At 48.5% G+C, this 14,514-nt stretch overlaps 1 protein-coding gene across 1 annotated transcript; it reads right to left on the reverse strand.

The window, feature by feature from the left end:
- Positions 1 to 13,267: 13,267 nt before the first annotated feature.
- LOC132318136 (syntaxin-1B-like) lies at positions 13,268 to 14,149 on the reverse strand. Its single transcript, XM_059824323.1, has one exon. The coding sequence runs from the start codon at positions 14,147 to 14,149 to the stop codon at positions 13,268 to 13,270; it is 882 nt and encodes a 293-aa protein (XP_059680306.1).
- Positions 14,150 to 14,514: the final 365 nt, after the last annotated feature.

A 14,514-nucleotide genomic window follows, 5' to 3' on the forward strand; every position in this document is an offset into this window, starting at 1 on the left:
CTATTATTATCCGTGTTGTAAGGATATTCCAATGGTCCATTCAAAAGTGGGAGCCTGATGAGACGGGCACCTTCCAGACACACAGAATAAGTTTTTGCCTAAGGATGTTCACAGGAAAAAGAACCAACCCCAAAACTACTCCTTGCCTTCAAAAACAGACAAAGGAAGGGTGGAAGAAGCTAAAAACTATGTGGATACAGCAAACAGATCAGAGAGAGGCGTGATGTAAGGTACTTTGGTGATTTTCCATCTTCATTTGCCTCTGCTACAGAGTTTTCAGTGGAAAACAACCCTACTTTAAAAAAATTATAGAGAGAGACATTACTGGAAAAGAAATTGATGGTGGGCAAAGATAAAGCAGGACACAAGCAGGGAAGACAGCGAGGAGAAGAGAGGGCAGGAAAGGAGCATCTACTGGGGGCTGTTCATGGTCTTGGGGGTTATGGTGTAGGTGGGAGCCAGCAGAAGAACAAAGTGGGTCCCACTATTTCTGAGGAAACCCAACTGCCAGGGCTGGGTGACGGCTGAGTCCAGAGGACCAGGCAGCTCCCCAGAGGCTGATGCAAGAGTAGCAGAGATGCACAGGGGCCTTCCTTGCTCCATCCGACTCTACGTGCTTTGAGGAAGAAGCCGCTGGGAGATCAACTTGCCACGTGTCTATTTATCAGGCTTTTTTGACTAGAAGAGTAAGTATAGGGCTCTGCTGCTTTGGCCCTCCTCCAAGCGAGACCTTCAGTGATGGAAAGGTGAAGCGCCGTGCTGAATTTTCATTTCTGTTCTGATTTACTTCAACCATATTTCAGGCCACGTTTAAACCTGCATTTTGCTTTAACCATTCATATCTTCTCCTTGACCTTAGTCTCATGAGGGAACTTTCTCAGATGCTTTCTGGGAGTCCTGACTGCTGTGTTATACCCATTGACTATGTATAGTTCTAGTAGGAAGCGCACCTATATGTACCACATGTCCGCCACCTGTGAAATGACGATGGGTGCAACATATTGAAATAGTGCTCCTGGAAACATTTCAACTCTGAGGATGCTGGGGCAAGAACTGTGGAAACTTTAAAAAAATGTGGAAACTTCTGTAGCAAACTTACTAATATCTGCTGTCCACCTTAACCATTTTAGTTTCCTTCTTCACTCGGATTTCCACATTCACTAACTTTCAACAGAAGTTTGGTTTTCGAGTCTTTTATCTGTTCCCTGTATTAACCAAAATCCATTTTGTTACAGTGAATAAACCTAATACATTCCCAACCGCGGTAAACACAGCAATTTTTTTTTTACTGCATAATATAGCTATTTAAAAAGTGCTAATTACTTCTTTTGGAAAAAGTGCCTGAATGTTCCCGTTCCAGCACAGAACAAGCAGCATATGTACGGTGCTATCAAGATTGTTTATCTTCCCTGCTCCTCTATTCTTTATATTCTCCACTTCAGTTACTCTGAAGCCTGGCAGGCTCCATATAAAAAATAGGGTAAAGGATTTAAAAAGTAGCCCTTTCACAGCTGAGCTGAGTGTAAAATAGCAAGCAAAATAGTCTTTTTACTGCACAGTTACACCATCCTAGCGTGGAAAGCCATGGAAAGCCTTCCCACTTGCTGCCCTCACTGACAGGTCACCTTCATCCCTCAGAGAGGCGCTAACACAATTATTTCTCTTCCCATTTGCACAACATCAGAATTAAATGCATAAATATCCATGTTCTGAAGAGTATAGCTTGCAGGCAAAAAGACGGCGAAGGTCTAAGGACCTGGCTTTGGTTTACACCGTGTCATCCAAGCACACATGAAAGGAGGAAGAGGACTGCTTTTGGAAACCAGTCTTCCAGTTTCCCAACTTCATGTTTGAGTCACATCTCATAAGCTCTTAACTGCCTGTCAAAAATTAAATACGAGTAAAAAGTGTTCTTTGTGGCCCATGGAATGATGTACTTCAATAATCATGCTTTACAATATCAACTGGTCCTGTTTTGCTGCTTTCTGCCCATAATTTCATCTGAGAGCCCCCAACAGAAGTTCACTAGCCATCAGCCAGTGCCTCCAAAGCTTTCTATGGGTCTCAGGTTTATTGCTGTCCTAATGTTTTAGAAATAGGATTCTCTATTGAGAAATATAAGGGATATGGTGGCACTCACTTGCCCTAATTTTGTGAAGAATGAAAAATACAGGGACTTTCCTGGAGGACAGAGAGGCCACCTCCTTTTCCCATAAAATGCGAACGCTGCAGGGTACCTCCCAGAGACAGAGTCCTCCAATCCAGACAGCACGCTTGAGCCATAAAATAGCCTTGCCTTTCACTAGAAATGGCTTTGTGTCATTACAAATGGGAGGTAAAATCCACTCTAAAGTCTATTTGTTACAATAAAGTTCAGCTTGACCCGTTAGCCTTTTTTGAAGTGAAAAAATTATGCGTATTTTAAGTCAAAATGAGGCCATGGAAATGGCTCTGGACTTTTCAATAAAGACCAAGGAAAGGTCTTCAACGTTTTCCAGCCCATGTTCATAAACACATTGTGAGGAGCCACTGTTGGAGCAAACCAAGAGGTCACAACGGCAAACTGTCCCAGATTTGGAAGCCACTCAATCCTAAAGAACTGGCGTCAGGATACATTTCCATATGCTGCAAGGAGAGAAACTGCTAAAATAAGAAAACCTGGATTAACAGCTTGCAGTCTTGTGGCCAGGCCATGGACCGTGGTGACAGGTCAGGGACCCAGACCTCACCATGGGGAAGATGGGCACCGGGCGGAGACAGCCACCCCTGGGGAGACCCCATGTTGCATCGGTGCCTCTCCTTGTGTGGGGGAAGGCTGGGTTGGACGGGGGGCGATGCAAGGATGCTCGCTGCTCCTGACCAAACTCTAGAGAGGGCCAGTAACAAAAGGTGAGTTTCTCTTATGTTTGGGGACAAGTTCTAAAGGGCAACTCCAGCAGCTATGTCAGCTGCCACCGCAGCTCTGCATTCAGGGCAAAAGCCCGCGTTTCACCGGGATGTGCGCACAGCTGGCGGGCACATCTGCAGTCCGTTAGAAAATGCGTATGTTGAGCTCTGCCCTACCCACACGCTGAAGTCAGTGCGGTGATACACGGGACGAATATGTCTATTGTGCTCAACGAAGGAAGCAGGGACTGTTACCACTCGAGGGAGGACACGCTGCCTCCATCACCGACCGCGTTGTTATTGTGTTCCTCCCCGCAAACAGGACATGCAGGTATGAGTCAGGATGAATCAACTCACGCTGGTAGCAGGGGACAGCTTGCTCTGATTACGACCGGGCTGGCAGCTGGCCGAAGGACGGGCGGGCTGAAAAGCAGGTCTTGCTGGAGGCAGTGCTCCCCCATCACAGCTTTCTGCAACTCGGACAATGCCACAAGGCTAAGCAAAAGTCATGCGCACCCCTTGCTGCGTGGTTGCTCCGTAAAAAGGGCGACAAAGTCCCAGAAATTCACATTAGCACCCATAAGCTACCCCTTCCCTCTTTAGCAGGACACAAAACCGCCCCGAGCCTGTGGCTCTCTTTAAACTGTAAGCGAATTTCCAGATTTTTGCCTTCTGAAATAATAATTAAAACAACAACAAGGATACGGAAAGAGAGAGAAAACAGCCTGAGGTCTCAAGATCCGGTGGGCTCTCTTAAAAGACGTGTTTTGAGAATGAATGCTAATGTGCACATCTGTAAAAGCAAAAACCAAAAGACTCCCCTAATAAAAAACCCTGCAACATCCTGCTCACATTTGAATGCGCCAAGGATAAATGAAAGTCCATACAAATGTCATTCAAATTCATTTTGTTATAGTGGGTTTTAACCATTCTCTGTTTTGAAAAAGTATTATGTAGGTGCCCTTGCCACTTCAATGTGGGTTTTAATATCAAGGTGAAGTAGCTGGTAATTATTCTGTGCAATGAGACTACCTGCTGCTCAGGCTGAAAAGCATATTGAGATGTCAGACCAACGCCGATACCCCCCTCACCGCGCCATAGGTGGCAAGCCCAGCAGCTCCCAGCCAGTGCCTATACGGAAGTCAGCCCCCCACCAGAACAGCAATGCACCCAAAAAGACGCATACATCAAGGTATTAAAAAAAAAGCTTGCAAGTGCTCCAGGCGTAATTTTTTTTATACATTACACAGCTGTAAATAAGCGTTGGTAGCAAGAATAAATCATTGAAATGGGGTGTAAGTTGGAATTACAGAATCACAAAATCACTAAGTTTGGAAAAGACCTGTAAGATCATCAAGTCCAACCATCAACCCAACCCCACCATGCCCATTAAACCATGTCCCACAGTGCCACGTCCACACGTGACGTAGGGAGCAAGGCTCTTCCCTGCGGCCGAGGACGGCGAGCCATGGGCCGCCCATACCCTCTGCTATGGTACCACCATCCCCTGCTGCCTCACCGCGGCCTGAAATACTCATGTTTCACACACAGCTGCAACAAATATTGTCTATTTGTGCCACAGCTCAGAGGGGGTTTATGGTCAACATTTTAGGGGGGATTTTTTAAAAAAAGCATAATTTGTTATGGTTTTGAAGCAGCATACATAGCGAAGAAGTCAACGGAGCTACATTATTTCACATCACGTTGGGATTTGAAAATATTACTGGAAAACTTTATTTATTCCTGTGTCAACTATCTTTCTTAGGAAATGCACCTATGGAAAGTAGCGTGGCTAAATAAAGTAACAATGATAGAAAAAAGACGGCGAGTTTCCGAGTAGCCCAGTACCAGGTAGTTTTCTCCCATCCCGCTGGCTGGTAACAGCTCTCCTGCCCAGCGCCTGAAGTGACTCATGCCTTCGCTTGGCTCTATTTTAAGGCACCGGAATATCCAGCCTCTGCCTGAGATGGGCAATGGTTTTCTGTGATGTAGATCATTTGTACCTGTCAGCTCCAGCCGCTTTCCTGTTTGCTTTCACTAATAAAACGCCGACGTCAAGAGCGAGTTGTTCTGGTACTTGGATTTCAACATACGCCCTCGATGGGACCTCTTTATTGAGGTTTTTGTCTGTTCTGTGTCTGCTGTACCTTATTAGCCTCCTCCCCTTAAATAAAATCTGCCTTTGAAGCTGCTGGTGATCCTTTACAGTGAAAACCACCGTGGCACTTGATGTTCTCTTTCAGCTTCTGCCAACCTTATTTCCCGTGCCCGTGCTCCCGCGAACTTGTTTTCCCACGAGCTATAGAAGGAGCTTAATCTGCGTTATAAAACAGTATAGAAAAATACATATTAAATGGATGGAAATATTCAAGGATGAGCTGCGAGCCATTCGTGCAGCTCCTGTATACTTCAAAAAAAGGGCTCAGACGGAAAGCAGCTCTGATCCTTTAATTAACCCCAAAAAGCAACTGATGCAATGCAGCTCCTCCAGCAAACATCGCGTGTTAGAGGTTTTTTCTTCTGCTCACACCGCTCCAGCACACAGCGTATCGTGAATAAATAGGAATTCTTTTCAATAATGTTTTGCAACGAGTTACAATGGCAAATCACCGCGGGTTCAGCCGAGAACCGTGGCATTTACTCGGCTTTGTCTGCGCTTGATTTATACCCGTCAAAGACAAAAAGCAGGTTGTGTACGAACAGTGACGAGCAAAGCCGAGGAAGGTTTCAAGGAGAAATAAGCCAGGAGTGACGCACTGAATCTGAATTCTCTTCAGAGCAGCAAGGAACCCGGGCAGAAACGGGGAGATACCTCAGAAAGGATAATTTCCAAAGGCCGACAGGCAGCGGGTGCCTGGCCCCGTCGGAGGGGGCAGAACCGCGTCCCCTCGAGCTGGGAGCCTCACTCATGCAGCCAATGCCATGGGCTGAGGCCATTTCGGGGGTACCAGGGATGCAGCCCCGCCGGCGATCAGCTGCGCTGAAGAGATGATGCTTGCCGTTACTTTGCTCCGGCAAGAAGCGTCCGCACGCTGGGAGCGGACACAGCGGCTCTGGGTTACCTGCCCGGACGCTTGTGCAGTTGAATGTCAGGGTCTGGGAACACAATTTTCTAAAGGAAATTCATATTCAATTTTTTTTTCTCTCACTGTTTATCCAACTTGATAAATTACTTATTCAGAGTGAGTGAAAGGCTTTGTTTAAGACTTCCATCATTAATGGAAATTTTGTAGTGGTTGGCTACCCGTACTGCATATTGATTGACAAAACTCCTGAAACAAACCCCATTTTCAGAGAACCAGACATCGATCCAAATTACAAAGCCCAGAGGGGTGGCTTTGTCACGAAACGCCGAGTGAAAAACTACCTGTGAAGTTAGGATTGCACCAAAACTTTAATTTAGGGGCTATTTAAAGCCTTGGTTAATACTGTGCACACCCTGGGCAGCAAGGGCAGCTCTGGGCCCGGTTTCAAAGGAAAGCCATGGCGATGCCATCGCGTGTACGTCACACCACGGCCACTGTCCCGTCCCGGTGCGTGACTCACTCCCCAGCCCCCACGGGCTTCCATAATGCAGATTGCTGGTGACAATATCAAACTGTCCTCTGGATCTGTCTTGAAGCTTTAGCAAGAGCAGTTAAGAAGCAAATCATCCCCAGAGAAGCTATTATCTACTCATCTCATCATCCGACACTAATGTGAGATCCTGGCAGACTGCGACGCGCATCCGTCCTTTCCATTCAGAAGTGGCATGATGGGAGAGTTGCGAGTATAATAAATTGTTATGAATCCCTTTTCTCTCTCCCTCATCATGAGTACTTTGCCCTCCCGGCCGAGCAAAGGCTGTAAATCAACCCCACTGAAGAACTTCTTAGGTCTCTGCTCGGTAAAACAAAAAGATTTGTGGGAACAAGGCTTCAAGCTCTGGTAAACAGGAATTTCCAGTCTGAGCTGCCCATCGTGCTGTTTGCATGATGGTTTGACGCTGGCCGAGCCAAGCAGGGCTGAGCTGGTGCACACCTCTGGTCCTCCTTGGAATCTACATGTCCCCAATACTGCATCGCCCCATTGAAATCCCAGATTTGATTTATTCCCCTGATGTTACAAAGAAGCAGAAGGATTGGAAGCAGAAGGCTGTTGGTTTTTATATATATATATATATATATATATTTATGCCTTGCATTATTGCCTGTGGGAGCTACCTTCTTGTTAACATAGGCAACACCCTTTTAGATGAAGAACCGCAAAATACAGAATTTTAAATGTACACATTCCTATGAGAAGTATGGATCAAGTAACTTGAACAGAAGTCACTGCCTTCAGTATTAAAAAAAAATCTGTCCAGCCTCCTCACTGTTAATAAGAGATTTTAGAGTTTCACCTTACCTTAAACCAAAAATAAGTCTTGCCATAAATTCAAGACTTGTTTTTACTGCTTAAAATTACTCGGCGACACAACCATTTCAAGCCAGTGTAGGAAATTAAGGAAAAATTGTGTCTTCTTTAGTGAACAGTTTGAAAGATTTCAGTTCATCATTTATGTCAGTGGAGTTGTGGAGATATTTTTTCCCTAAGAAATAGTAAAATGTATGTTCTTGACACAGCCTCGCTCAAGAAAATGGTAAAACAACACACAAAAGGAAATGCTCAACATGGAAGAAAACAAGAATAAAGAAAAATTCCCCTATTTTGATTTTGTAATAGGTAATAAATGGATTTATTGGGGAGCTCAGGAAGCACCAAGCATCTCTCCTTGGGAACAACCACATCCGAGCCGTAGAGTTGGGCATGTTTGGGAGCGCAGGGTGGGCAGGGACCTCGGGAGACCTCCCGGACCTGGGTGGAGGCAGGCTCAGCCCCGGGGTCCCCCGGCCCCCGCCCCGCATGGGGACCATCTCCTGCAGCCTGGGCTTACAGAGCGGGGCAAAGCTCCCCCCGTTTCAGGGCTTAACTGCACAAGAAGAACCTGTGAGGACCCTGGTCTCCACGTGTCCATTTTTTCCCGACTTGGCACCTGAATTCAGCGCTCGCAAGATGATTATTCCGTGACTCCTTTCACAACAGCTCATCGTGCATCTTTCTCAGGCAAAGCTGCTCAGGCTCTGACAGTGCAATTTTCCCAAATGAATGGGAAGAGGTTCATTGTTAATGAAAAAAGAAGCCGACAAGGCACTGAATACAAAGAAAATCACAAAAAAAATACAATTGTTTTGGTCTCATCGGGAAGAGGCAGAGGGTAGCTATCAATCACCCACATGTACCCCCATCACTACCTTAGGGACCCCTGTAAAAAACATGAGCTGCTTCGTCCTGAACTATTTCTGGTAGATTTTGCAGGAAGAGGCATGGAGATGAAACTTCATCCCTGCCAGGGAAATCCAATAGCAATATTATAACACTGGAAAACACAATTTATTTCAAGCCTGTTAGAGAAACGCCCTTAAAAAGGATCTAAAATTGAGATGCGACCTGCTCCATGCTGTCCACGCGGATCAGGCTGCTGGGACACCCAAGTTGAAGTCAGCACCAAAATGACACTGAAATGAGCCCAATTTGCCAATAAAAACCAAGGATGGAGTTTCCAACCTGCTGCCAGAAAGACAAGAAGTGGCTCCCCTGAATTTCTTGGCAGTGATCCCTATTCCTGCAGAAAGGCTTGTGAGCCAGAGCTCCGCATTTTTCAAAGACAGGCAGCAGCAGCAGATATTTGATGAGCTCTATGAATAGAGTTGTTGATTCACTGGAAAATACAGGAAAAACTGGGGAAAAACAAATCAAATCAATTTAAACTGCTGACACATTTTTGTGTTGGTGAATGAAATGTAAAAAGTGTTTTGAAGCATCGCAATAACTTGGTGGCCCACACAGAAGAATAAATTTCTGATTTGATGTTAAGTATACTCAGAATAAAAATACCAAGTGTGATTTGGTACACAAAGCCTTTTTGAACAAAAAAACCCCCCCACTTTCTGGAAAATTTTTGGAAATGGAAATACTGAGTGATGGTTTTCAATGGGAATAGTTTGAGGAAAATGAAAATACAATTCATTAATTCTCTCATCTTGAATTAAAATATAGAAATATTTTGAATTAAGAATTTATCCTTACTCTTGTGCCAGGGTGTGTTATTCAAGGGCAACTGGACTACAGCAAAATGGAATTACAGTCCTAAACACTGATGCAACTTTCCCTTCCACTTTTGCCAATAAATGTGTATGTCTAGAGGTTTGGCCCAACAGATGCTGCAAATTGAACAGAACTCAGGGAACTCAGCTCCTGTTCAACCTTCAGGAGGCTTTTAAAGCTGCATTCACAAGAAATTATTCTGTTTGGGGGGTTTTCATTGTGAGATGAAAAACCAACACTGTTGAAGGGATAAAAATTCAGGTTTTGAACTGGAGTGCACGAGTCCTCCCGGGTCTCTGAGCAGGAATGACAGACTGTTAAGCTGCAGTAATCTACCTAAAAAAAAGTCTTGTAGGGAGATTACATTGTGCTGGAGTGATTTCCTTGCCTAAATGTCAGGAAAAGATTTTGTACTCTTCTAAAGATATATTTTCAGTGGCGTTTCTTCAACTGAAAGACTTTGCCAGTGAAAACCCGTGCGTGCTGCCAGCACACTTATAAACTCTCTGTACTTTTAAGCCAGCTCCTTTTAACGCATTTTACTAAAAGGTTCCTCTTTTAATGAATCTTATTCTGAGCATCCATTTGCAGTCGAGTTAATATAGAAATCAACTTTTTGATGCCGATGAGCAGCCGTCAGAGGTATCGCCGGGTCTCAGCCCATCAGGTCCGGTGTCCCACCGGCAGCGACCCACCAGGAGCCCGCAGCGGGCATCGCAGCGACCAAGGAAGGTTGGGGCAGGGCTCATCTTCTTCATGCGGAACAGGACAAGATAAGAGCATCATTTTCAGAATACCATTGTCAGGGTATTCTTCCCTAATGATCTCTAGGTGGAAAGAAAGGCAAAGAAAGTATAATCTGATCCGCAGTGAGAAACATTAAAATATCTTAGGCATAACTGTGGTCTTAGCATGTGGTTACCAAACAGAGCTAAGGGGTTTGGGTAGCCTGATTTTAACTTCACATGTTTGGCTTTCTCTTAATTTTACCCTTAAATGTGAACTTCCTAAATTTATGATGCTCATTTGGGAAATAATTAAAACAGCCGCCTCATGTATATTCTTTGAATCATTAAAGCAGGTCCTCCACCTCGGCTTCATCATCCCCAGGAATATTCATAAAGCAAACATACCCCAAACGAAGTCCCAACCTTTACTTAGAAGAGAAAGGAAACTTCCCCATCCTGTCGAATGTTCATGCCCACACTATTATTAATTACTTTTCTATACAGTAATCAGTCTCCATCTGAGGCCAATATTTAATGAAAGGCAACTAAGCATCAGAAAAAAAACCTGAAAATAAGTCTCATAAACCGCTGAAGCCATCGGTGGAAAGATCTGCTCCGAGGTGCAAGGTTTCTCCTCTTTTTCTCCTACTTCTTTCACTTCTCACCTGTCCTCGTAACACAAATCAGAGCTATTTTCTTGTTAATCCTGTAGGTGAGAAAGAGCGTGCCGCCGGTGGCTGCTGCCGGCGGAGAAGGCTGCAGCCCCACCAGCGAAGGAGCCAGCGCCCAGGGACCATCGCCTCCGCGACGGGCTCCGGAGGAGGTTGTGCTCCATGAAAACCCCTGTGAATATGCCCTGGCTGAAAGCACTGACGATAACACAGGGGTTTTTTTTCCTGTGCTTTATGCATACTCGTTCACTGAGCAGCTCAACCGGTTCCGCAGGGCTGCCGGCGCTGGGTGCTGCCCGGTGACCCAAGCCAGGGCTCAGCCAGGGCTCTCCCGAGGCTGGCGCTCGCTCTACAGAGAGGTTGTTTGCACGGGGCCGTGCTGGTGTTGTGTAAAGCGTGGTTACATGTAAGTTACGCTGCATTTGGATTTGCCACCTCCCCTTCCTCACTGAGGTTTTTTTTTTCCCCTTCTCTGTATGTCCCGGGAGTCTGTAAATAGTCTTCAGTCCTTCCCAGGAGGCTGCCTTTGCAACTGCACATAAAATGCGTTCTTTAGTATAAGATGTAGAGGGGGTTTCCCAGGGTCTGGCTGCACGAGATGGGACAGGGCAGGCAGTCCCTGCCCCGCACCGGCGAGGCTGGTTGGGAGCAGGAGCCACCGTGGCACCGCGCTGTAACACGGCAAGAGTGAATAAAGCTCGTCCTTCTGCTTGCTGCCTGTATTTGATTTCCACTTTGGGAAGCTTCCTCTGGGGTTGCTGGACAAACAGGAGAGAAATGAGCCAAGAGAAGGCCACTTCTCCTTGAAGCTTTGTTGACAAAATCGTTATTCCCATCTTCGTCCCATCGAACGCCTTTCAGGATGCTGAGCCCAAACTCAGTGCTTAGGAAATGGCATAATTAAGGTTGCATTTGCTCCCCTCAGATGTTTGCATTTTCATGTCATCTTTAATTACATGACTGCACCTAGTTTTTAGCAACGAACACAATCTCTGGCCTCCTTCAGTGCCCATACAGCCCATCTTCACTTCCAGGGTTCCCCTTCTTCCCCACCGCACGGTGCTCGGAGCGTGCTCCAGGCCGTGCGGTTACGGCAGCTCAGCCCTGAGCCAGGCACGTCCCCAGCCTCAGCACCGGGAAGGAACACCAAAGTCATGGCCCTTTCTTAGCGCTGCCAGGGAATGACGTGTTGGGGAAAGGGGGATGCAGCTCTCAGGGCACTGGGGCAGTGAAAGCATCCCGGGATGTGGGCATGTCCCAGCTACATCCTTCCATCACCCGCACGCGTGCCTCCCGATGCTCCCACAGCAGCGGTGCTGTTGACTCGTGCTTTCTACAAATTCCAGGGAAGAGAGAACCACAAAATTCAGGTGTCTAAATCACAAACCCTTGCTCTGTGTGCCATCCTGGATTTCCATTATGGTTCGTTTTGTATAGAAAAAAGACCATTACTTCTCTCAGATACAAAGTTATGGGGTTTTTTAAATGAAAATTAAATGAAGAGGTCTCTTCCATTCATCAAGTTTTGAAAGAAAAAGTAATATTCATTTAGACCTCACAAGCAAAGAAAAGAAAGGAAAAGCAGGCAGGAGCAGAGACGGCTCAGCCTGGCTCCCCAGGGCACCACTGCTCTCACAAGGGGTGACATTCCTGTTGCTGGGAGTCTTCCAGGTCAACAGAAAATATCCGTATAGGGAAAAGAGGCACACTCATCAGCGTGAAAATTACGTTTTCTAGATTCATAAGAATTACACCCAACAGACACACCAAGAAGTCATTCCGTTTCCGCTCTTCCTTAGCTTTGGGCAAAGAAATAACTCACCCATCCACACTCAAGAGGTTACTGAGAAGCTGTTTTATTAAGGCTCAGCCAGAAGATGGAAATAAACCTAAGGGTGGCTGAGAGAGCTGGGACCCGACCCCAGAAACTGCCAGGACGCAAAGCGACCTTCCGCAAAGGGTTCCCAGGAAACTTAACCAGGCCCTGGTTCTGCTGCCGTGCCTCTAATTTGAGAGGCTTTGGGAAATTCGGACGGTATCGCGGGGACCGGAGGAAATGGTCACACCAAGTTTCCAGCACACATGTGAGATTGGCTGGTTTGGCAATGCGCAGGTTGAAGTAAGAGTCCATCTCCTGCGGTCCCCTCAAAACTGCATCGATTGCATAAACCCTTCTGGTGTCACACCATGGGGTGGGCCAAGTAGGACACCCAACCACGCGGCCCAAACCTGACCACCTGTTTGCAAACCAACAATCTTGAAAACGTGACATTAATGCATATAAAAAACACCCAGGACGTAGAAATTGGAGAAAGTGAGGAGAATAAAGATTCAGATGTGGTGGAGGAGCCTTCACGCTGCTCTGTGGTGGCACTGAGCCATCGGGTCCCCTCGCACATAGCAACAAACGTGCCAAAAGCTTCAACAGGCTTTTTTTTTTTTTTGTCTCCTTTATATATATATAAAAAGAAACATTAAAGTTTTTAAGTTAAGCTTCATAGTATTAAAAATGCTTTTCCTTGTTGGGCGCTGCAGTGCCCTGGGGGCCTGTCCTGCGGTGCAAGCATGGTCTCCGTGCCGTTACGCAAGGTCTGCATGGTCCCCATGCTGCCATGCACGGTGTGCATGGTCCCCGGGCCATCGTGCAAGGCGTGTGTGGTCCCCACGCCACCGTGCAAGTCGTGCACGGTCCACGTGCTGCCGTGCAAAGTGTGTACAGTCCCTGCACAGGGCGTGCATGGTCCCTGCACCGCCATGCAAGAAGCGCAAGACAGCGGCAGCCTCTCGTGGCACCGTTTCTTGCACAGGGGGAAATCCCTGAGAGCTGCTGTAAAATCCTGCCGGTGCAGCTCCGGCTCAGCGGACGGTCCCGCCGAGGCAGGGCAGGCAGGTGCAGCAGGCGCAGAGGCCGAGCACAGCTGTCAACAGGGCCGAGAGCCGCGACGGCCGCTGGTACTTGAAGGCTTTCTTCACCTCGCCGCCGGTCTGGGCGACGTAGTCGAGGGTGCGCAGGACGTAGTGCTCCACGCTGTCAGCAGCCCCGTGCTGCTCGGCCAGCAGCCCCTCCAGCTGCAAGAAGAGCCCGTGCAGCTCCGCCATCTGCGCTTCCAGGTCAAGGAGCTGCCGCTGGCGCGCCTGGGCCAAGGCCAGGTGCTGCTTGGCCTTGAGCTCCTCCAGGTCCCGGCCCACGATGCGGGGCGCCTCGGGGCTCTCGGCCAGCCGGTCCAAGTCCTCGGCCCCCAGGGCGATGCCCGCCAGCTCCGCCTGCCTCCCGATCTGCTCCTTCAGCCTCTGCCGGTAGCGGCTCTCCCGGGCGTAGTGGCGGGCGAGGACGGTGCGGTACCGCCGCAGCAGCAGCCACAGCTGGGTCTGGCGGACGCGGGGGCCCGCTCGCCCCGTCCCCCCCTCCGGCACTGCCAGGAGGGCGCCCAGCTGGGGCTGCAGGGCCATGGCCTCACGGGCGAAGGCGGCTCTGGCAGCGCCAAGCCCCTGCTTCTCCCGGGCAATGCTCTCCTCGGAGGTGCAGCACAGCACCGTCTGCTGCGTCCTGTGGATGCTCTCGGAGAGCTGCTCCAGCCGGTCCAGCGCTCGCCAGAGCTCGGCTGCCTCCCGCAGCGCCCGGCCGACGGGGCTGGCATCATCCCCAGCGAAGGCCGGGTTGTCGAAGCACTGGGCATCCTCGTGCGGGTCCCCCTCGGCTGCGGCTCGCTGCCGCAGCTCCGCCAGCCGGTCCCTCATGCTCCGCACCAGCTGCCGGCACCATCCGTGGGACGGCGGCACATCAGCCCCGGGAGGGGAGGCGTGAAGCCGGAGCTCCCTGCGTCAGCGGGAGCTGTTAAAACCTTCCCTCCCAGTGCCCGAGCAAATATTGGAAGAGGAGGGCAGGCCGCCCTGCGTCAGCCGCCGGGCCGGACCCCACCGCACCGCGCCACCGGCGGGGAGGGGAAAGGGGTTTCGCTGAGAGGCAGAGCGGGAGGAAGGCGGCCTGGGGTGGGATGGCTGCCAGCACCGCCAGCGCCTGCGTCACGGGAGAGGCTCTCCTGGCTCAACTTCCGATCCTCCACGTCTTAAGACAAAGGGCTTTTATTCACTGACAAACAAAG

The sequence above is a fragment of the Gavia stellata genome, chromosome 14 (assembly GCF_030936135.1).
Source record: "Gavia stellata isolate bGavSte3 chromosome 14, bGavSte3.hap2, whole genome shotgun sequence".
In the NCBI taxonomy this organism is placed as follows: Eukaryota; Metazoa; Chordata; class Aves; order Gaviiformes; family Gaviidae; genus Gavia; species Gavia stellata.